The sequence below is a fragment of the Arvicanthis niloticus genome, chromosome 10, assembly GCF_011762505.2.
Source record: "Arvicanthis niloticus isolate mArvNil1 chromosome 10, mArvNil1.pat.X, whole genome shotgun sequence".
Taxonomy (NCBI): Eukaryota; Metazoa; Chordata; class Mammalia; order Rodentia; family Muridae; genus Arvicanthis; species Arvicanthis niloticus.
The window spans coordinates 22,537,083-22,561,104 of NC_047667.1; the positions used below are offsets into that span (position 1 = coordinate 22,537,083).

Consider the following 24,022-nt stretch of genomic DNA (forward strand, 5'->3'; position numbering starts at 1 on the left):
CTGTAAGGAAAACCAAAGCAAAACAAACAAAACCAAAAACCACTCCAAAAAAGACCAGTAAGTACATTTTACATGGGCCATATCTACTACTGGGCATGGGGCCTACCCTTGAGGGTGTTCTGTACACCCAGTGGGACTCAGTTGAAGAGAACTCATTTTTCCCTTGCAAGCAGTTTATCACCTAGAGATAGCTTCTGGGTTAGGGATGGGGTCTTGTGTCTATTTCCCTCCGCACTGGGATCCCATCTGGCCCAGACCTGTGGATGCTGCTACAGTCTCCGAGTTCATATGTGCATCAGTCCTGCTGTGTCTAGAAGGCCTTGTTTCCTTGGGGTCTTCCATCCCCACTGGCTCTTACACTCTCTGTCTCCTCTTCTTCAGAGTTCCCTGAACCCTGAGGAGAGGGGTTTGATGGAGACATCACATTTAGGATTGAGTGTTCTAAGGTCTCTCGCTCTCTGCACGTTGTCCAGTTGTGGGTCTCTGTGTTTGTTCCCATCTGCTGCTTCTCTGATGCTTGCTGAGCAAGGCACTGATGTATGAGTCTAGTACAATGTCCTTAGGAGTCTTTTTACTGCTATGTTCCTTAAGCAGAAGAGTAGTGCTTGCTTCTCTACCAGTGTGGAGCATGAATTCTCATCAGATAGCTGGTTAGTCCCACAAAGTTGTGTCACAATTGCACAGTGTATCTTGTGGGCAGGTCACTATTTTAGATTAAAGGTTTGTACCTACGTTGGTGTTTACCTTTCTCCCCTGAGAGTGTGCAGAGTACCATTCAGTATTGTGAGCGTGAGTCAGTGGGGTGAAGGCTCTAGGCAGGCAGCAGCCCTGCTTCCCTGTGGTCTGTGTGTTCTGTAGGTGTTGTCCTCAGCAACAGTGCTTTACTCTGTGGACAACAAAGACAAAAGCCTAGGTAATAGTCTGGGTTGTCTGGGGGTTTCCATGGTGCCTCTTTGGCCAACAACTTAACTAGATGTAACGCATTCCCGACTCTGGTGGTTTCATTTGGTGGCAAAAGATGTCTAGTTGGGGCTTTGTCTCTCCATTATTTAGTGATTCTATATATATTCATATTCATTTTATGTATATGTGTATACCATAGCTGTCTTCAGACACACCAGAAGAGGGCATCAGATCCCACTACAGATGGTTCTGAGCCACCATGTGGTTGCAGGAATTGAACTTGGGACCTCTGGAAGAGCAGCCAGTGTGTGTATGTGTGTGTGTGTGTGTGTGTGTGTGTGTGTGTGTGTGTGTGTGACTGTGTGAGTGACTGTGTGTGTGAGTGAGTGTGTCTTTTTAAAACACTTCTACTCTAGTAGGTTTCTACACTACCCCTCAAATGGCCCCTAGTTTTAGCTATTCCTCCCTCTTTCTGTTTAATACTCCTTTTCTGGTGTAAGCACCTCCTAGTCCTTGGTATTGAGATAGGATCTCAGGCTGGTCTTGGTCCTCCTGCCTCCTTAGCAGCTGATGTTACAGGTGTACCCTAAATGTCTTCTTGGTATCCCCAACAACCTAGCATCTCTCTGACAAGTACTGTGAGCCATCAGATACCCACAGTGGGGGACAGGCAGGATACAGATTTGTGAAGGAAAGCCAAGTAAGCAGAAGGCCCTGCTTATCTGGACCAATCACTGCATCTTCCCGGCCTGGGATGACACACCTTGTCAGAACTCACCAGCTCCTCAGTGTATCCTCATTTGCCTCTGGCATTCACCATTCTATTATCCCAGGCGGTGACATGAAAAGCTCACGAACAAGGGGAACATGGAAGCAAAGGGATGTCCACAAGAAGGGAATGATCAAGACAATCTATAACAAGCTGTGTTTACCCATCATGCAAGAGGAATTTCATCATTGCCACACAGACCTTCTACCATGTCTGGGCCGGACAGCATGTGGCTTCCGCTTGGTGACAATTCTAGGCTCTGCAGACTGAGCTATAGTTCTTTCAAACTACTAGGTGGTATCAGGTGAAATAGTGACTTTGCAGACATGCAGAGTGGGCTGAAACCCAGGTATCCACCTTTTTAACTTTTGGTTTTATAAAAGTGAGGGTTTTGCTTGCCTATGTGTCTGTGCTGCAACGTGTGCACCTGAAACTCAAAGAGGCCAGAAGAGGGCCCAAATCCAGAGACCAGAGTTACCGCAGAGTAGTACACTATGGGTCCTGGGGATCAAACCTGGGTCCTCTGGAAGAGCAACAGATGCTCTTAACCACTGGGCCATCCCTTCTTTTTTCTCCTTTTTTTTTTTTTTTTAACTGTGCTGTTAAATGTGTTCTTTTAGCTTTATGTTATCTATTACTAATAGGATGGGTGCTGTGGAGAAAATACAGATGTGGTAGAAAACCCTCCTAAACACTGTGACAACAGCTCTTATTTTAAACAGCCTCCCCCCCCCCCCCCGCCAGCGCCGCCCCTTGTTAACCGGGTTTCTCTACCTAGCCTGGCCATCCTGGAACTCACGATATAGACCACGCTGGCCTCAAACTCACAGAAATCTGCCTGCCTCTGCCTCCCAAGTTCTGGGATTCAAATGCACTTTTAAATAATCACACCCTGGGCAGTCTATATAGGTCACCTGGAAGTATGTCTTCAAGGCTGACTATTTGGTACTGGATAGCCAATCGGTGTGCTCACCCTGGAGAAGGCGATTCCTCCTGCTCTCAGCATTCTCTGGTTGCCTGTAGTTCTCAGAGTGGGGTTCAGGCCTCCCAGCTTCCCCCTTCTACAGGAGCATGACTATTGGTGTCATCTCTATTCAGTTCACATTAGGCAGCCATGTTGGCGAAACTTCATGGGTGTGGTTTCTGACATTTCTAGGAGACACAATCTTACAGTGCATCTCCTATTCTGGCTCGTCTTCTGCAATGATCCTCGAACCTTAGGTGCAGGAGTTGTAAATGTATCTAGCCACTGGGGCTGGGCTCCACAACTCCACATTTTGAGCAGTTGAGTTTTAATGGTCTCCATCTGTTGCAAAAAGAAGTTTCCTTGATAAAGGAAAACCTATCTGTGAGTGTAAGGATGGATATTTAGAATGTAGTCTAAATATGCTGGCTTAGTAGACTGGTGGTTAAGAGGTTCTCCATGACTTCACCAGCCCTGAGTGGTCATCTAGATTTCTAGTACAGGCATGACTTCTCTCTTATTGAGCCATCTTAAATCTCATTAAAGAGCTGTTGGTAACCACTGAGGTTCGTGTGCCACTACTGCACCCTTAAGGCTCTCGGGCTATGCTGGTGGTTGCTGTGGTACTCAGGCATCATAGCTGGATAGGACTGTTTCAAAGCTTGCATGATGCCTTCCTGCTACCATGAAAGGTAGTCCCCAGGAGGAAGCTTTCCAGTTAAACCTAGCTCCCATCCTCTGGGTCCTGTATCCAAAGCCAAACCCTTTTCTTAATGGACAATTTATTAACTCTTTAATCCTGCCACTTACTTTGTTTTTGAATGTGACAATGTGGACACACACTCACTGTGGATTTGTGTAAAATGAGATAATACAAAGTTCCTAACCTGTTGACCATGCTGACTGTTGCCACAGCAATCAGACAGATTAGAAGGCTGGAGGGCAGGAGTGGGGAACTGCCCACCTTGCTTGGTGAACATGAGACTGCCTGTCTTTACCATTCTCCATCTGTGGTAGAGCTCACACTACCTTCTTGCAGGCAGACTGAAGAGATTTTGAGTTACTGTAAATAAAGCACTCAGCACAAGTCTGCAGAAGACAGAGTAGGACTTAGTACTTTAGTGTTGGTTGATTGGATGGATGGATGGATGGATGGATGGACGGACGGACGGACGGACGGACGAACTGGATAAAGTATGCATCTCTGCTGGCCCAGAGTTTTAGCCCCAAGCAGGATATGTTCTGAAGGCACTCCTTAAAGGCATTTAAACACCAGCCTCCCTGCCTCATGAGCCCACATCCTGTTCCATGGTTGGGAACTGCCCACAGTATCCTGGGGTCCCCAGAGGCTGGGGAATGGGCTCTAATCCTGTCCCTTTCACTCTCCTGCCTGCAGCCGTCAGCAATCAAGATGATGGATGAGTTCTTCAAAAAAGAAAGCAGTCAGTTGATGCTAGCCACCAAGAAAGAAGAGGCACTGTGACAGGAAGGTTGTCATGCCAACAGTCTGAGAGGACCACCTATGTAAGCTGTCCCCAGGTGTGAGGGCTTCCTGAGAGTTGCAAGCATCTACCTCTCTCCAGCCTAAGCTGGCACTAAGAACAAAGTAGGTGGCCAGTGGCACTCAGTCACCAACCCTGTTACCAGTAACCCATCCCAGTCTGTTTCTCCTCCACTGCCTCTCCCCATCCCGGGAGTAGATGGGATACTACCTATGCCTGGAGTAAACCTGTCACCATCTCCCCAGACCACATTCCTCAGAAACCCTCCTTCAGCAGCTTTCATTCACACAATGCTCATTCACCAATGAACAGTGTTTATCATCTCTTCAAAGGCCGAATTCCTTCACCCATTATCTACCCGAGGGCCAACCATAAAATTGACATTTCTTTTTTATTTCTGGCTCCTACCCTGCTCTGTGTGTGTGTGTGTGTGTGTGTGTGTGTGTGTGTGTGTGTGTGTGCGCGCGCGCGCGCGCGCGTGTGTACACGTGCGCGTGCAATTGGCATGTAGGTCGGAATTCAAGCTTTGGTGTCATTCCTCAGGTGTCCTTAGCTTTAATTTTATAGGTGGTGTTTACTTTTGGCTTTGGCCCGTTTTCAAAGGCTCAGGGAAGCAAGAAGGAGGCAATCACAGTCTAATCATCGAGGTTCCATCTAAAAGCATTCAACCAGCAGCCCCACAGTGGCCAGCCTTCCCTGCAGTCTGCCCTGCCCCAGGCTCTGGGTCAACCACCGACACTCTTTGGAAACTGAGGCAAAGGGGTAGGTAGGATGACTAGTAAGCAAGAGAGAGATCCCGAGGAAGCACCAAGAAGAAAGACACTTGCAATGCTGGCATCCAAATCGCCTTTTAAAACCATGACTATTAGGCGATCAGGCGAGTTTGCAGACAGCAGCTTCAGGGAGAGGTGGTGTCGCCCTGGTATGTGTGCCTGAGGACCTCCAACCGTAGCTAACTTTCTCACTTCATGTTTTACTTCGTGAGTTTTACCTCGTGCCCAGCATTATTCAAATTGTTTTTACTCCTCTTAACTTCCTTATTCTTCAGAGGAATTGTTTGAGGTGGGCATCCTTGTTAAGGAGAAACGGACGTTCTCAGCCCAGACAGCCTGTTAACCAGGAAACAGGAACTGACTAACAATGTGGAGTGTCAGCTTCAGCTCTGTCTTGTCATTCATCAGTCCTGTGAAACAGTTCCTATCAATCACCTCTCCTACTGATGAGACACCAGATAGGAGGAGGCAAAAGTCACAGCCAATGGCAACTCAGAGGCTGAGCCCAGAGCCAGAGTCCTTCTCTAAAGCTCACTGCGGCCTGCCTAGGACAGCTATCACTTGGAGCGCGAACCAGCCCCAACTCCTGAACCAGCCCCAACTCCTGTGTGACCAGCAAAGCTCCCCGGCTTAAAGATGTTCACAGCAAGCCTGGAAGAAAAGGTGCCCAGGCCATGGAGCCCATCAGTACAGGCGAGGGTTTCTGTGACCTGCTCACAGCTTTTGCAGGGTCAAGGAACAAACCCCAATTGTATCCACACTATCTTTCAGGCAAATGAGGGGCACAGGGCTGCTCTGGCCCTCATCTTGAAATAGGCTGGCACCCAGCAAGCACCAGGAAGCCTGTCTCCACACTGTCCACCTACCCAGAGCTGGGGTTACAGATATGTGCAACAATACACAGCATATTTTAAAGGGCATGGGGAATTTGAAATCAAGTCCTCACGCCGGTGCAGAAGCACCCTTCCCCACTGAAGCGTCTTCTCAGGCCTCAAATGACGCTTTTTGTTTTGTTGGTTTTTAAAAGATGGAAATAAGTACCAGCTAGAATGTAAAGTGAGGCTGTTTTGAAAAACAGCATGGTGGCTCCTCAGAAAGACTGGACACAGAATTCCCATCCGGTCCAGCAATCCCTGCCAGGTATATACAACCCCCAGAACCGAAAGCAAGCTCTCCCTCTAGAGCAACACTGTGACAACCAAAAGGCGGAAGCAAACCAACAATAGCAGTTTATAGATACAACGGAGTTTTGGCCTTAGGAAGGAAGGAAATGACACACTGCAGCTTGACTGAACCATGAAACACGCTAAGTGAAAAAAGCCGCACATGTAAAGGACAATCACTGTATGCTGTCACCTGTAAGGGACTCAGAATGCAGGGGCCAAAGGGACAGGGAGGGGCATAACGGAGAATTCCATGAACAGCCATTTCAGGTAGATGGCCTGTTCGGGGTAGGATGGGGGAGTTAGTGATTGTTGTGTAACAGTGGGAAGGCAGAGAACACCCTTGAACTATAATTTCATAATGATATTATCAGTAACGTTGATGCTATGTATATTTTAACATACTTTTTATGCTTTGTAGAGACAAGGCCTTAATCTCTAGTCCAGACTGACACTAAAGTTATATTACCTCCTCCTGTCTCAGCTTCTCAAACGTCTGGATTACTCCCCCATGCCCTTTATACCATGTGTCAAGGACCTGGGTTCCATACCTAGTAACCCCCACACACCCCATATACACACGTGCAAACAAAAATCAGTAAGAAGCGGTTAATAAACTGTACTTCACACACCTTTAATCCACATATAGGCTGAGGCAAGTGCGTGACAGCTCCGTAGACTGGTGACTAGCCTCTGACACAGCGTAGGAAGGGCAGCAGGCTGCTCAGAAGACCATAATTAAAGTCACTAATTGAAGAGTCTAGAAATGGCCAGAGCCAGACAGTGTGCACCCAGCTCTGCCATCCAGGCCTCTCCCTGCTGTCTCTAAGAAAGATTAAAGGCTTCTAACTGCAACACAGACACAGGTGTACTTAGATTCTCTGGCTGAGAGGCAGGAAGCGGCCTTTCCTGGAAACCCCTTCTTCACAGGTCCCTCTAGGCTGCTTTTGGAAGCTGGACTCCTTGTGGACTCGCTGCACACGCTGGGCTGTGAAATAACGTTACCTCTGAGTCCCCCACTGTCTACAGATGACACAGGACAGTGAAGTGACACCACAGATGCCCTGTGCGGAGGAGCCACTGGGGAGGACAGACCGCTACTGTCCCAATTTTCAGGGAATAATCCACTTGAGGTCATGGACACTAGCTTCCGTCGGCCACCCGGGCATCCTTTTCCTCCTCAACAAATCAAAAGCTGGCCCCGAAGTCCCACTAGCCCCAAGGGCCATCTGAAGTTTCATTTTCTGATTTTTTTTTTAATCTAGTATTTTACTGACAAAAAACAATGGCCATTCCCTCCTGGCTAAGAACACATCCAAGAGTCTGCTGTGTCTACAGAGCGGCCTGTATTCTGTAGCTTGATTAAAGTGCAGGACCTTCTAATGGTGGCCCACCCCAACGACCCTAGGGGCCTCCTATGCCAACTGGAGAGCCACCAGTGCCTTCATGCATCCCTGTTTGATGAAAGAGAGAGGCGGCAACCCTGGGGCACTTCTTATCCATCAGAGGGCTGAAGCTCCTCCCGTGGCTTCCCTCCCCCAACAGTCTGCAGACCTGACCCAGGGGAGGGCAGGAGGTCAATGATGGGGTCACTGGAAAAGCCAGGCTCTGCACTTAGGAAGAATTTAACCCTCCTCCTCCCAGCCAGGGACAATCCACCCTAACAGCCCCGACTAGAGAGCATTCTGAGTGGTCAGAGAGAGCCCGCCCAGATGGTAACCCCCTTCGGATGCAATTCGGATACCTCTTAAGGTCTTGAAGCCTCGGCTTTCCCCTTCCACACAAAAGTAGTCAAAAGACCCTTCCCGGCCTGAGACGGGTGGGGGAGGGGCTCCGCACACTTATTCTCTGTCCAAGCACTTGATACATCAAATGATTTACACAACCCTATGCACTCCCAGTCATCTGGACACCTTCAGTTCACAGAGGCATGGCGCACATCACCCAGACATTTGCACAGAGTCAGTTATTACTTCTCCCAATGATTAAATTATAAGTGAGGGGGCTCCAGCCTTTGATGCAAAGGCAGGACAGGGTGGGTGAAGATCGTGTGCTAAGGCCTTAACTTCCACCAGGAGCAGGCCACGTGGGGAAAGGACTCAGCAGGCCTAGCAGGCACGGCCATCTACTGGGTGATCGCAAAGGGCTCGTGCCCACTGTTATAACACTGTCATGTTATCTACAGAACCATACAACCAAACAAACAAAGAACGGCAACAACATCATGTCATTTTAAGTAAGCTTATGATTTTGTGTCTGTTCCCACTGACAGCCGTCCTCGGTGGCATGCATCCCTCAACTTGGACATCTAGGGCTGGTTTGCGAGCCAGACACATTTCACAGACTAGGACAGCAAGATTAAGAGGTGGGAAGAGCAGGATGCAATCTCAGGCCAGCTTGACTCCAAATCCCAAACCACAGACCAGGACCTCTTTGAAGAGGCCACTTCTTATTGACTCTCCAGGCCCCAGTGAACGATGCCATCCGTGGAACCTGCATGTAGCAAGGACAGTGATCCAGCAAGACTTCTCCCTGCCACCATGGTCTGAGGAGGAAGCAGTCTCTTTGCAGCATCAGGGTCCAAAGGTTAGCTACAGGCTGTTGACCATTAAAAATGATTAAAATGCTCACTCAGCCCAGCTTCCAGCACGTGTATGAGTCTCCACTGGTTTCTACCTGGCAAGAACTAAAGGGGACAGAACAGGCGACGTCCCGAGTCGAGCTGTCACTACCCTGTAACTTTATGCTTCCAAGATCCGTGGCCCAGCCCAGCTGGAGATGCCTAGGATGGCAGGTCTCACCTTGGTATCTTTGGGTGAAATAGTCACCGATAACACAGTGGGCATAGCAGCCAGTAATGGCAGCAAACCTAGATGAGATCCCTCCATACCAGGCTCCACCGTGGGCACTTTTCACAGTCGCCTGTTGATGAACCCGCCCCAAGCCTGCACAGGTGGCCAGGGTGTACAGCTGCTTCCTGCATCCACAGGAAGAAAGCTGTGGGAAGCTGAAGACAGCATTGTAGATGCAATGTCTGTGCCCACCATCCCCAAAGAGGTACTCCTCTCACTAAATCTTCCAGAGAGCATGATCAGGGTATGGGGCGGCATTCTGTCAGAGCCCAGGATGGTTCCATACCGACCCAGGACAAGCCTCAGTGGCCAGCCGGCTCCACACTCACCAAAGATGAAGAGCGAGTACACAGGCATCCCTTTGCCGAATGGGATCTTCCTTTCATCTTTTGTTATTCCCCTTTTCTACTGTGAGAAAACTCTGCTCTAAAGAAACAGCTTCCAGGCTGGCGGCCACAGCACACAGCTTCCGTCAGTCTGCCTGCTTTTCCAGGACACTCAAAAAGGTGTTAACAATTTCCTTTTCTTCGGTCTCTGCTGTAAGCAAGGTTTCTCTGGTTCTTTGGGGTTCTTTATTTTTCCTCTAAAGCCGCCCTCCCTGCCGTGTGTTTGCTTGTCCTCCACCATGTGGCCAGCTGACATCCATGATGGCTTAACTCAACCCCTCCCCTCCTCCATTCTCCTCCTCTGAGCAGCTGCTGGGAGTCACAGCTTACCTGCCCAGGGGTTTTCCTTTTTAAAATCTAATAAATTTATGAGAGAGAGAGAGAGAGAGAGAGAGAGAGAGAGAGAGAGAGAGAGAGAGAGAGAGAGAGAGAGAGACAGAGACAGAGACACAGACAGACAGACACAGACAGACACAGAGACAAACAGACAGACAGTCCATTCCAGTACTTGCCAGAAATCATAGTTCAGGCGTCTCACTTCGGCTCACTGTCCAGCGACACCAGCATTGGAAATGAGCCTGGCTGTAAGCCCCCCAACTTTGTCAGGTCCCACAGAAGTCTCCAGAGAGAGCTGAGCCTGGCTGCCCCATCTCCCACATCACCCAATCATTCCTACACAGTGAGGTCTTGATTATGTTTGATCAATGATTAAAGTTTCCAGAAATGTCATTCATTTCAAAATATACACTGAACCAGGCAGGGCACGGTAGCACACACCTGTTCCTGAAAGCACTGAAGAGGTGGAGGCAGAAGGTGCAGGAGTTCGTGGCCATCCTCAACCACACAGCTCAAAAGCAGTCTGGGTTATCCGAGACCATGTCTCAAAAATGCTGACCACCAAATCAGGACGCCAAAGGTCAGCCTGAAATATCATCTGCCCATTCGTCAGAGACCCACGCATGCAGGAGTCTTAGGCAAGGTGGTGACACCCAAAAAGCCTTGTGCACCATGGGTCGGGCAGATGGGTAGAGCAACATGGCTCCCAAGCTGCTAGCCTGAGCCCACACCCTTGAGCCTTGGCAAGTAAAGGCAAGGCCTTCAGTCACCAGCCATTCAGCATAATGGGAAGGCAGCAACAATGGCTTCAAATGGAAAGGAAAAGAACAGAGACTGCTGGGAAATTTCCTAGGACAATGAGAGACACTTCAGTCTGAATGAACCAGCCACCCATTCTCAAAGTTCTCTGAAACACCCTCTGTTTCCCCATTGTTAACAAAGTCCAGGCACTGTGGCCTGGGTCCAACGTTTGGCTGAACTGGGTGGGCTCCGTCTAACTGCACTCTACGTTTCTGCCCAGTTTCTGCCCACTGCTCCTTCTCACCCGGCAGGGCTCCCTCCTGAGTCCCTGGGCTAGCCCTCATAGTACCTGGCCCAACAGTGTCCCATATATGTGGATGTGAAGGGCATCGGGGATGCTATGGATCCAGCCTGGGTGCGGTGACCTGCGTCTGCCTTTTGTGGGCCCCTGGCAGGAGCCTTGAGCTCTGAGAAAGACGAGTCTCCATCCAGAGAAGAGAGGACAAACAACTGGCCTAGGAGGCCACCAGCTGTCCCTAGAAACAACAATGGACCAAAACCTCACAGGCAGAAAGCACGTCCAGGCTTCTGCTGCCTAACACACACTGTGTTCACCAAAAAGTGAACCTGACCTTCAACAGCCATCGAGTGGCACGACGCAGCTGACGCAAAAGAGGTCACCGCTCTCCCAAACCAAAGCCATGAGCAGCCCTTGGGATCAGGCTCGACCTTTCTTTCCTGAGCTGAGGTTCCCCATCATGCGGATGCTTTCTAGGAGTGAGCCTGAGTAAGTGAGGAGATCGCCTGTAGTCAGTGCTGAACATCTGGGAGAACGATGGGGAAAGGAGGGGAAAGTTCGCTTACCTGAGAGAGACGTGGGGGACTTGCCTCCAGAAGTGGGGATCAGTCATGCATTCCGGGAACCACGGAGAGCAGCTGGGAAGAAGGGGTACCCCGGATGTCAGCCCTGCTTTCTCCATCCTGGACCCCCACATGACAGTCAGCACACACACAGCCCAGGAGCCCACAGACCTCTATCTGCAGCCCGATCTTGCAGGCACTGAGTAAAATTCCACCAGCTCAGCACATTGCAAAAAGGGGGTGTTTTGCTCGTGCACCATTCTTTCCACGGGGGCGACCATCTTGCCTGCTCCCCCTCTTCTGGAGTTGTCTTACATATGTGATTGCCCTCCTTTTCCTTATAGGGGTCTTTCCAGAGTGCTCAAGAAAACACTTCAGGTCTGGTCAACATCACGGTCCAAACTCCATTTGACAAACAGAAAGCTGAACGGCCAAGGCCCCTCAGGCATGGTGCAGGGCAGGAGCTGACCACCCTGCTTCCCAGCCTCCTGTGCATCTATCTCCCGACACAGGCCAGGCTCAAGCTAACCTGTGGTGATACTGGCGCCTCCTTCATCGCCCAAGACACCATCGTCAATCACAACTGTTGCTCCCTTCCTCCTTCCTGTCTAGCCCTGCCATGTCCAAGTGGGGAACAGAATGTGCTTGGCTGGAGACCCGGATGCAATAAATTGCTATTAACAGACTCAGTCTGAAAAAAACAAAACCATAGTCCTCTTCCCTTCTGCTCCTCTCGAGCTCAACGCTAGTCCCTGTGAGGCCAAGGAGAGAAAGGCTCCTTTAGGCCAGTCACTTCCAGAGAAACCGGTTCCTGCTGGCTCACCTCTGCCTCTGGCTCTCCCTTCTAGTAGCAACCCCTCACCACCTATGAAGGCTATGAAGCCTTCCTTCATAGGTGCAAGCCGGGCCACAGGAACCCTAAGTTTGGTCCTTGTCACTCTGCTTTATGTCACATTTATTGAGTACCTGTTGAGTACAGCCTCAAGGTGCCCTGACCCCAGCACAGAGGTGGCTATGAGCAGGGGGAAAGACTGGGCACCTGCCCTCTGTAATAGTGAGGGGGTGGAGAACAGGAGTGAAAGACACAGGTATGACCAAAAGCCAGAAGCATCCCCATCGAGAAAAAACAATGAGAGATACACCCGAGTGACCAGTCGCAGGCTGTAAATTCGAGTTCTATGTACAGTCTGTACTCAGATTACATTAAATACAGACAAAGTCCTGTGGAAAGACCAGGGCCTGCTGCTCCTTCCTTTCTCTTGCTTGTCTGTGCAATCAGAGTTCCTACAAAGCCATCTTCACCACCTGACTGTGTGAACCCAGAGCAGGGTCCCAGGGGCTTGTTGGCTTCAGTTCACCGTGAGGACACCTAAGAAACATGACTGGGGGAGAGGAAGAGAAAAGGGCTATACATTCACACTGGACTCAGTCACAGTGGCAAGTGACAAAGGCAAGGAAAGGAGGAGCAGCCTGTGCTGAGCACATGTCCTTCTAGATGTCTGCGAAGAGCTGTCTGTGGCTGTTAGGACTCAGCCATGACCTAAAGGGCCCTGTCACCCAGACAGAATGGATGACGGACGGCCTGCCCACATGGGTGGATAACTAGGTCTCAGGCCCTGCTTGGGTCTGTTGGGGGCTAATCTGGGTCTTTCCCACTGCACTGGAGGCCCTGGAGCCCAGAAGGTTCTATATATTCCTCCAGGCCTTCCAAAGTAAACCTCCAAGAAACCAGGCCCACAAACACACATGCCCACAAACACACATGCCCACAAACACCAGGGTGTCCACAGTCCCATGCCCCACCCCCAACATATACAACTATCAGGGGAGATGCCAGAGGGCTCCTCCCTAGCAAAGGCACAGGAGCAGCTGATGCCCACTCATGAGTATAGGCCTCCCTGTCCAGTCCTGCACAGTGACAGAGTCCTCAACAAAGCCGGGGTCCTGGAGCTCCCAGCCTCCACCATGCACGCAGGCCATAGGCAGCCTGGCCATCAGCTCTAGAAAGCCAAAGAAAGACACGGACCATTGTTTCCTTTTAACGACATGAAAGGTTTGTGTTGCAAGCGTATCTCAGGGAGCACCCTCACCCATCGGGCACTATATACCTGTCCATGCTCCCTCCCCATCCTCACACAAACCCTGTGTGGGAGATGCCACCACCTTCCTGTGTTGTAGATAAGGAAGATTTAACAACAACAACAAAACAACAGACAAACAAAACAACAACAAAGCTGGGAAAACAGCCTATAAACAACTCTCAAACCTAGACGACTAAAATGTCCTGACTCCCACATCGAGCTATCCTGCCTCTCTGTAAACTGAACACTAACCCAGAGTAAACAACGGTGTTACCATGGTACGGAGGATAAAAGATGCTGACAAGACAGACACTGACCTGATCTGGAGGAGCCCAGTCTCCCTCATGTGCCTTTAGGAGGGCCCAGGCCACCCTTCGGACTCCCAACACTGCACTCCAGGTACATCATGAACTCACATCTCTGCGCTTGCCCACAGTCCTGAGCAGTGAATGCTTACACTTCACTCAAAACCCCTTTTAAGGGCCCCGCCCCATCCCTTTACAAGCCTTTCCCAGCATTCCTGGAAGAGTCAGTTATCCATAAGAGGCATCCTATAGACAGACCTTGGACATCCCTGCTCTCTAGTACTTAACTGGTTGTGATTACTTGTTTCCTGTCTCATTCCCAGACTCCTGCAGAAACTCTCCCAAGGACAGCGACAACAGTAGATCTCTCCTACCATATGCTAGGCTAATTCACACCTCTCCCCGGGCGAGCCATCAGAGCATGAGGCAGATAGATAGTACTGTTACCACCCCATTTTACAGATGAGGAAATAAGACTTAGTCTGCTGCAGAGGCTTCCTGACTGCTGGCACTGTCCCCAGTCCTTACAAAAGAGCCAGCAGTAAAGGTCACCATAGGTCTCTCATGAATGACTATGAAGGAGGAGAGGGTGTTGTCACACTTAGCTACCCAAGTCCCAAGCCCCCTCCCCCAACCCCATGGATTCCTTGGGATCCCCCAGTCCTGCACTCACTATACCCTGTCCTCTGCCAAGCTCCAGGCTCTCTTCTCTTCTTTTCTCTTCTCCTATTCCTCTTGGGCTCACTGGCCCAACAGGGCAACCTCAGACCCACAGGGCAATGGAGTTATAGGACTATGGGCTATGGGATTGAGAGGCAGGTCCCCCTCTTCCTGGGATGTACCTGCAGGATCTGTTCTAAGCAAGCATAAACACAGGCCGAGAGACAGCACCTCAGCTGACCTGGTCATTGGACTCTGGTGAGGGAGGGAGGGGGCAGGGTGCCCCCTGAGTTGGGAAGATGGAACAAGAGGCCCTTTGTGTCAGCAGCTCCTGAGACACCTGTTCTCCTCTGCTGCCTTTGGTGGCCTCCCTCCCTCAGCCTCTGAGCAGCTTTGTTTGTCCTGTAGTGCTGGCACTGGTGGCTTGACTCCTGCATGGGGCTCCACAGCCCCTGCCAACCCCTGCCTGGTCCTAGGAGCCCAGAGGCTCCAGTCAAACACAGATTACGCATGCTGACACTGTTGTTGGGTTTGGGGAGGGCCACAAAGGGTGGGCAAGCAGCACAAGCATTTCATGCCAGCTTGGCTGGCAATGCTGTCCCTGTGCTGGCTGGTGCCCTGTGTCACCTGGTGCCCAAGCTCTACTAGAAAGGAAGGCAGCTGCCTCCAGCCCCTATGCATATCACACACAGTAAAAGGCAGCCAGCTCCACCCTGGCCTTAGTCCCCCTTAAACATCACTCTTTGGATTAATGAGGCCCCAGCTGCCTTACAGGTCAAGGCCTTAGATGTAGCCTTTAAAGCTACCACCACCCCATGTGCCTAGGTTCCATCTGACCAGACAGTCACCACCTTAGATGCCATGGCACAGTAGTTACTCCCCATGAAGGACACGGGTCGGTGAGTTGATGATGAGCGAAGACAGGAAGGCTCTGATGCCGAAATCCCGTGTGCTGAGACCAGGCTGGCAAGCAAGACACCCTCTCTTTCCATTCTCCTTCCATCACGCTGGGGCCCATCCGTGCACTACAATCAGCCTTGACTTGGGCAACAGCACTTTACTCCTGTGATCACCCGGCCAGAAACACGGTCCCTCTCTAAACTGCCAAAGGTACCACACTTGAACACAAGTCCTCCCCTCAACTCTGCTCTCCCATGATTTCCCATCAGTGCAGAGGAAAGAGGAACAGATAGCTACAATCAGGCCGGGCAAGATGGTGCAACCTTTAATCCCAGCAATCTCAAACTGAGTTTGAGGCCAGCCTGGTCTACAGGGTGAGTTCCAGGGCAGCCAGGACTACACAGAGAAACCCTGTCTCAAACATAACAAAACAAAACAGAGTCAAACAGATCAAGATCACTCTCCAATTTGAGGTGTCACATTGAAGAACACTGATCTAAAACTAAGCAAACCTAGTAGAATACAAAAGATGGAGGGCAAGCTGTGGCTCGCCTTCCAGGAAAGGGTGCTTCCCGCTAAGCCTCAGTCCAATCCCTGGATCCATCATGGCGGAAAAAACTCACTCCTGAAAGTTGACCTCTGACGTACGGATGTGTGCGCCCAAGAAAAGGGAAGGTACCGTTTTAAAGTCACAACTTGCCAGTTTGAACACTGTTGTGTCACACATCCAGATCCAGCCTCAACTGGTTGAGCCAGTCCATCAGCAGGGGGCCTGCTGGTGGGAGACAAAAGCCTACAAGGCCCTTTAGTTTCAAGCTGTCAGGCTTTGGGTGAAGAAGCAGGCCATACTGGAAGTTCCCTATCTTAACAATCTAGTCACGGCCCCTCTCCTCATCTGCCTACCAGGGAGTCTAACACCTAGTCTAAAGAGGTCCCGGAAGCAGCCAGTTGTAAAACTCCAAGCACCAAGTACCGGTCACCTTGAGTGGAACACTCAAGAAACTCATTCCAACAGTCCTCTGGCAGACAGCAGTCAATCCATGCCTTGTTACTCACACACCAAAGAGAAAGCACTTCTGCTATTTCGTACTGCAAACCAAGACGTGACACAGTTCTCTGTCTCCTGTGCCCCACTGGGGTGAGTGGTAGGGGAGAGTATTATTGGCTAGGAAACATACTAAGCCTACAGAAAAGACCTCTCTCCTGTTACCCCTGCTAGGGTCCTGCTGGGTTCCACAAGGCTGTCTTACAGACTCTTCTCCCAGTCCCTTATAGGGCCCCATTTCTCCCTCCCACCACCCACCCATCAACTTACTCTTAGTGAGAGACAGAAACTGAGGCCCCATGGATGTGAAACTGCATCTGCAGAAAACAGGCACAGAGAGCAAGAGAGTGCCTGCTGACTGCCCCTGCCAGTGGACAGGTGAAACCTCAACTGCACCTCCCTCCACCATGCCTCCCCAAGGGCTCTGTTCTGATCCGTTCTTTTCCTCCCAGTCACTCTTCCCTTCCCTTGGAGATATTGCTCTGATGTCCTCAAGGTCTCCCTGGTGCTCTCAGATGTACCACCTGACTCTGGGGACCAGGGCCTCCAGGGTACAGTTCCTATGAATATATATAAAACTCCGAAAGAGAAAGAGAGAAAGAGAGAGAGAGAGAGAGAGAGAGAGAGAGAACGAGAACACACACAAGCAATCGAACCCCTTGATGCTTTCAAGGCTTCCTAGTCCTGTCCCACCCAGCACCCCACCTGCTCCCAGAGCCCCACTGTGCGTGAACCCAGGCTTCCTGCCAGCATTTTATTCTTCCTTCCCCCACTCCACCCCTCAAGACACAGGCTGAGAACTCAGACCTCCCTGGGTTGGTAGAATGACTTCAGACTCCTTCAGCAGAGCTTGGAGGTAGAAGGGGAGGGCCAGATCCCCCTGGTCTAGCCAAACTGCACCAGGGCCAAAGCTATAGGGGCTGGCAAGTCCCTGACTACAGCTCAGTCAATGCTGTTGAGTGTTTCTGGGGCCCCTGGGCTGTTACAAAATGGTCTGTCCCAGCCATCACAAGTCCCTTGTCCTGTGATGGTCACCCGCCTGGTAGGAAGCCCCTTTTAGCACCCAGCTCCTGGAGGTCTCCCATGGAAACTCCCATTCCTTTCTCTGTCTCACTGACGTAATGAGATATATCTTAATTCCTTATACTACTTTTAGACACTAGAAATGACTGAGTATGTGGCTCAGTGCTATGCCTAGCATGGTCAAGCAAGGCACTGGGGTCCTTCCCCAGCACAGAAAAAAATAAAAATAATGAACTACAACTTAAAAAAAAAAAGTCAGCAATGGCCGCTGGCTTCAGAAGGGCCACCGGGATACTGGGGCTGGGGCTGCCAGCTCTCCCTGCAGTGCCCCGGGCCTATCGGGACAAAGGGAGCCCCCTCGTCAGCTGCTTCCTCCATATGTCACACCTGGATCCCAAGGCACCTGCCTCGACCCAACTCCGCGCAGGCGCCGACCCCTTGTCCTTCCGAGGGGCGGGGCGGCCCACAGGAACCGGTTCTCCGCCCGGCCGGTTCCGCAGGCAGGAGGCGGGGTGCTAGGAGGACAGGCCGGCCGCCTTGGGGCGGGTCCCCAGGGAGCCAGGCCTGGCGGGGACTCCAGACCCAAACACCAGGGGCCGGGAGCCAGCGGAGCGCCCTGAACTGCGGCTTCCCTTTCTTCTTTCATGCCAGAACACTGAAACCTTACCTAGGACCTGTCCCCACAAAGCAGGGGGAGGGGGTGGCGGGGGAAGTAGGGGCAACGTAGAGGGAGAAACTAATGCTCCTTCCCAATCCTTGCCCCATCACCACGGACAGTTTACCGGGCTTACTGCTAAGGCCAGTGGGAGTGGGATGTGGACTTCTATCTGTGGAACCGAATTCCAGGTTTGCAGCTTCCCAGAGACCAGAGGGGCCTAGCTAGATAATGTTACTTAGGAAAACGGCAGCAGATAATGTCCCCACTTCTTCCTAGTCTTGTAACCCATAAGCCTCTGCCCCTTCAGTATCTGGAGCTCCTCCTCTTCTAGCTGCTCTGGTCGCAGGTGTACCGGTGGGTACCAGGCCACAAACACAGCTTAAGCTGTGGCTGGCTCTTGGATGGAAGCAGGGAAACAAGCCACTTCCTCTGCTCGCAGCCTATAGGTCTGATCACAGTCTAGTAACTTCTGCAGGACTTGATGTCCTTGACAGTATCACAGCCTGGCGGTCCTAGGAACCCCCCAAGCCAACCCAAAGTCGCCAAACCATAAAAGTACGTCTTCTTAAAGCTAGGAAAGTCTCCTACCAAGCTTGGGTTATGAAGGCCAGAATTCTGGAGGAGCAGGGTCTTGGGTCTCTTTAGCATAGAACAGGGACATGCAGGATGCTTTGGAAAAGAATAGGGACATGTAGGATACAGCTGCATTTTAAGAAAGCATGGTGATACACATCCCCTTCAGGGACAGTTGGCAGACGGTGGAGGTGGCCTTGCCCAAATGGCAAATAATGAATCTCTAAGGTAGGTCTTTGGGAGCACGCAGGTCACCAGAGAAGGACCAGCATTCAGGTCGTTCCTGCTGTCTTTGCATCAGAGAGATTGTGGGTGCTACCTCTTCATCTAACAGGAATTCTGACAGCAACCCCACGGCATCTGGCATTTTTGTGTTTCAGAGAGGGGACTAGCAAAAGGTAGGAATGGCAGCAAGTTGAGGCAAAAGAAGCAGGCCCTCCTAAGCAAACAGAATAACTCCCATCCGAGGGGCAGCCCTTGATGCACGGAGGCCTTTGCAAACACTGAGTTTCACCCATCAACGTACTGAGGTGAAGGGTGCAAGCCGGGGGTGTGGAATCCTTTTACCACGGCATCAGCCTCCTGAAAGCACACCTATGGTCACCCAAGAAAAGCTACCCCAAACCTCCTGAGAAAACCTTAGTGTGTGAGCCAGCATCAGCCCTCAAGGGCAAGAACCGTGAGTGTCCAGGAGGGACAGGTGCAGCTATAACACCTACCTCACAACCTCAGCCCAGGGGCCTCAGCAGCTCTAAGAGGCAGGTCTTCTCTGGGATGTTGTCTCTCACCTCATAGACCAGAAACAGGACATCTGCCATCTGATCTACCTTTAAGTCTTTCTCATGGGACACACAGTTCCCAAATCTGTTCCTTTTTTTTTTTTTTTTTTTTAAGCAAAAAGACTATGTTGGGCTACTTCCCATCTGGAAGTAAGGCTGCAGGGTAGACCTGAAGTTAGAAATGTCTCTTCACAATTCCTGGTCCTAGTGCTTCTGGATTACACACACACACACACAAGCTCTGGTTTCTCCTGAACCCCAAGCATCATGCATCCCTTCTTACAAGTAAGTCTCCACCTGGACATATGAATTTTTTTTGAATGCGGACGGAGACCATCTCTCTTTTTTTTTTTTTTTTTTTTTTTGGTTTTTCGAGACAGGGTTTCTCTGTTTAGCCTTGGCTGTCCTGGAACTCACTTGGTAGACCAGGTTGGCCTCGAACTCAGAAATCCGCCTGCCTCTGCCTCCCAAGTGCTGGGATTAAAGGCGTGGGCCACCGCCCGGCTGGAGACCATCTCTTTGACCTCCACACAAATGCAGCAGCCCACAGGTCCCTACCACCACCACACAAACACCAGATAAATGTGATTTTTTTTTAAAACAAAAAACTCCTGTATGTATACATCTAATTATCTGCACCAAGCTGTATCATACATACCCTAACCCTATCAGTGTGTGTACATGTATCAGCTTTATTCCTACTTTCTCCAGGTTTTAAGATGTTCTGTTAAAAGTATTTTGGGGGTTGGGGCATAGTTGATATGTGTGCCCATGTACTAAATTTATAAAAAACAAAATAAACTACAACAAAAACCACACTCTTCCCTTCCTCAGCCGTCATTCCCTGCCCTGGCACAATCGGGATCAGTTTCTTCAGTATCAAATCATCTTTAAAAATCATAAATCACGCTACTCTCCAATGGCTTCCTGTGGAGCTGACAATAAAATGCAGCCTATGCCACACACACCCCCACCCCTGGCAGTCACTCTATCAGGTGCCACAGGCTCTGACGCTCCTGATCTTACAGGCTCTCTTTTCCAACCACAGAGCTGTGTACTTGATTCTGACTTGGGAGTAGGAGAGCATCTGCTGGCGCCTCAGCCTGGAATGTTCCTCTTCCCAGCTGTGTGCAGCTGGATCCTTCTGTCTTCAGGCCTATCCAGAGTTCTTCCCAGAGCTGTCTTAACCCGCCTCCCAACACCCCCAACTGCCCTAGGCTCTACTTCCCCACAGGGGGTATTTCTTCCTAGGATTTAGTACTGTCTTCACCAGACTCCCATTAGAAAGCAACCTCTCTACAGGTAGACAACCTGTCCACTTACTACCACACTCCTAGCACAGGCCTGGCAGGTAATCTGCATATTCCTTCCCCAAGTTTCCATTAAGGAAGGAAGCACATGTTTCCTGTGCTGGTTTTCATCTGCCAACTGCCTACTTTCAGGATCTTCCCAACACCAGGTTTTCCCACATTGGCCACCCTCCCCCGAGTGCCTGGTAAGGGTCAGAAGGTCAGGTTAGGAAGAAAGGGGTGCTTCTGGATCTCCCCTCCCTGTGCTATGCAGCAACAAGAGCCTGTACCTACCCTACATTCCCAGAAACCACTCCAACTGCCACTGTCAAGTTGAAGGAGACAGCTCTGCCTCCGGCTTATCTAAGTCTCAGATGCAGTATACGTTCTGGCTGCCAGGCTAGCTAGAATAGGTTCTCAAGTGAGCCCCAGCAACAGGAAACAGATACTACCTGGGGAACGGAACCCTCTAGGGCAGGCAGTCTGCCTGTCCCACCTGACTTCCCCTGAGCCCCAGACACCTGGGATCCTCTTAGTGGAAATCCATCCAGTCCCCGAGACACAAATGCACATTCAATCCCGAGTCTGCAGCACAGACCAAGGTGTCCAGGGAATATCCTTTAGAAGACATTTCCTTCCTGGGGCTGTTTCCAGAGAAAATGCTAAGAGAAAAGGAGGGAGCCTTGCACAAAAATTGTAGAGAAAGGGAAAGGGAAGATGGAAGAAAAAAAAATACTCAAGAAGGTGGAAGCAGATTATAACAAGAAGGTAAGTTTGGTTAGGATCAAAATCCAAAAGAGGACAGTGAGGTCATTCCCTCCCCGTAAGTGATAATTACTAAAATTGCTCAAATGGACACAATCCCAAAGAGTTCTTCTGGGCGCTGTACAAGGTCATTTAAATTATAATGGCCCAGGCTGGAGATGCTGCCCCGTGGTAGTCACTTCCCCAGCATGAACCAGGCCCTGGGCTCAATAATACTAATTATTACAGTAATAACAGCTAGCTGGGCATGTTGTGCATACCTTTCATCCCAGCACTCAGGAGACAGAGGCAGGAGTTCAAGGCCAGCCTGGTCTACAAAACAAGTAACAGAGCAGCCAGAGCTACACATAGACCCTGTATTGAAAAGCAAACTAATAACAAGTGTAAATACGATTAGTAATAATGAACAGCAAACTTCCCAAATGCTCACGCTGAATACAGTACCTAGGATTTCCCGCACGCTGAGCTAGAGCTCCCTCCTCCTTCCACCAACAGTTAACAACTGCAGAGCACTTACTTTGTGCCTCGCGACGCTGAGATTGCATTCAGACTTTTCATCCTTAAGACCACCCCCACGAGGTGGATACTGTCAGAATTTAACCTCATTTTACAGATATAGTAACCTGAGCAAGGCACCACCAGAGGTTGCACTGCTGTACCACTCCAGCTTCCTGGTTCTGACTACAAGGCTATCTGGCGTTCCGTGGTACAAGCCTTCCAAACCAGTATCCTTCAAACCATCAACATACGCAAAAATAGATGCACAGATCCTCCCTTTTTTTTCTAATCGGACGATGTTTGGAAATCGTCAGGATCAAGCGACCCATCTCGGTGAGGAACAAGACCCAAGTGTGCTGAATCTAGCACCCAGAGAGGGACTTCCTACCGCATCAAGAGATTGAAAACAGTGTGTCTGGGAACCTTGCTTGGAGTGGCAGCATCTCTCTGACTGCCTTAGGTCAGACCCCCTCCGCCAGCGCCAGCGCGGAGGCGCCGGGCCCGGAAATTCCCACAGAGCTAAAGCAAACTTCCCAGGAAAACTCCTCGGTTTCCTCTAAGCCCTTGTCACGGAGATGCTGCCAAGAGCGCCAGCTGCTGGGGACCCTCCCAGGCGGGAGCCGCCGGTCGAGCCCCCGGGGTCCTCCCGGAAAGATCCGAGGCTGAAGTTCAAAATTCAGGTCTACCTTGGGCCAGATCCCCGGCCTCGCCAAGGACTCTGGGGCAGCTTCCACTCTCGGGTGCCTGTTCCCCCCAGCTTCAACTAATGGGGCACCTCCTGCCAGGACACGTAAGCTGGCTGCGGGGAGATCCCGCGGGCGACCCTAGAGCTCCTGGGGAATCTGAGCAGCCGCAGCTGGCGCGTGCACACACAAACACACTCGCGTGAGTGTGTGTTTACGTACCGAACGTGGGGTGGGAAAACAATGGCGAACCGCTGGGACTACGCGACCACCCCCCCTCCTCATCCCATCAGGCCTGTGGTCAATTTATTTCTACCGTGAAAGGGGGTTGATGGTGAAAGGCGCTCCTCCGACACTCCACCGTGGGACGTAGAGGTGGCAAGGGGCAGGGTGGCGTGGAGAGAAGACAAGAGCAGCAACGGCTGAAAAACGGGAGGCGGCGCCCGGCTGGTCCGCGGGGAATGAACCGGAGCCGTGGGAAGGGCGCGCGCTGGACCCCGGCGGCCCATGCACCCAGGGGCTGGAGCTCCGGGTTGCGGGTAACCGAGCCCCACGTGGGGCTCGCAGGGGGACACCTAAGCTCAGGCTGGGAGTGCTTAAACTGGGCGCGATGGTCAGGCTGGGAAGAAAGACCTAGGGCCAGCGGGTCGCAAAGGGCGGGCGGGTACAGGACCCCCCCCCCCCCGAAGCCCGGCTCGCGTGGCGCGCGCACGACACCCCCAACGGCCTGCGGCCACTGCCCTCCAAAAGAACACGGGATCAGCGCGGCGCCACCGGCCGGCGTTGTGAGGGGTCCGGTAGAATCGGCTCCGCCTGGCAAAACTTTGCCCAAGATGGAAAGTCGCGCGGAAGAGAGCCAGCGTGTCCCTAGGAACGCGGGGACGCGCGTGTCAAACTTCGCGAGGTTGGGGTGAAGGGCGCGCGGCGCGGAGGGGTGCACTTACTAATCGGTCGGGCGCTGTCCCGGGGTCGCAACTCCGCGCTCCGGCTCCTGCTCAGTGCGTCCCGGCGGCCAGCAGCCTGGCCTTCCCGCTCACATGCCCCGGCAACGCGGCGGGCAGCGGGCCGGGGCGGCGCGGCCGGGCGGAGGCACGCCCCCCGCCGTGGGCTGGAAGCGCTCAGGACTCGCGGCCCGCCTGGCTCCGCTGGCCACCGTCGCGGGCGCCGAGCTGAGGACGGGTCGGGCGGCGCCCTCCGCCGAGCCAGGCCGCTCGGCACTCTGCCCTCTGCCCCCGGCTGGCCGCCGCCGTGCTCCCTTCCGCAGTCCGGCTCCGGGACTCCCGGCCGCTGCGCCGGCCAGGCCGGCGGGCAGTGCGCTCTTCGCCTCCGCGCAGTACCGAGCTCGCTGGGTCCAAAGCCAGGGCCTCCGAAGCTGAGCGCGCCGTACTCGGCCTTCGACCTCTGCCGGCCGCTCCGGAGCTCGGCTTCCAGGAGCCGCGCTCGTACACTTCAGTTCGCAGGCGGGACTGGAGCAGGGCGCTCGCCGCTCGCTTCTGCGAAAGCCACTCCGACA

At 51.8% G+C, this 24,022-nt stretch overlaps 1 protein-coding gene across 4 annotated transcripts in view; it reads right to left on the minus strand.

The window, feature by feature from the left end:
- The window catches only part of Sox13 (SRY-box transcription factor 13), a 44,209-nt gene extending 20,616 nt beyond the window's left edge, over nt 1–23,593 (minus strand). For 2 of the 4 annotated variants that reach the window (XM_076941194.1, XM_076941193.1), the window contains exon 1: nt 21,773–21,791. Coding sequence is in view for 1 of the 4 variants with exons in the window: in XM_076941195.1 (XP_076797310.1) it covers nt 11,254–11,300 (47 nt within the window). In the remaining 3 variants the exon portion in view is untranslated. Of the gene's footprint in view, nt 1–11,253; nt 11,326–21,772; nt 21,792–23,453 lie in introns of those variants that run through there. The other 2 variants (XM_076941195.1, XM_034513564.2) reach the window with 2 other exon arrangements.
- Between the last annotated feature and the right edge of the window lie 429 nt (nt 23,594–24,022).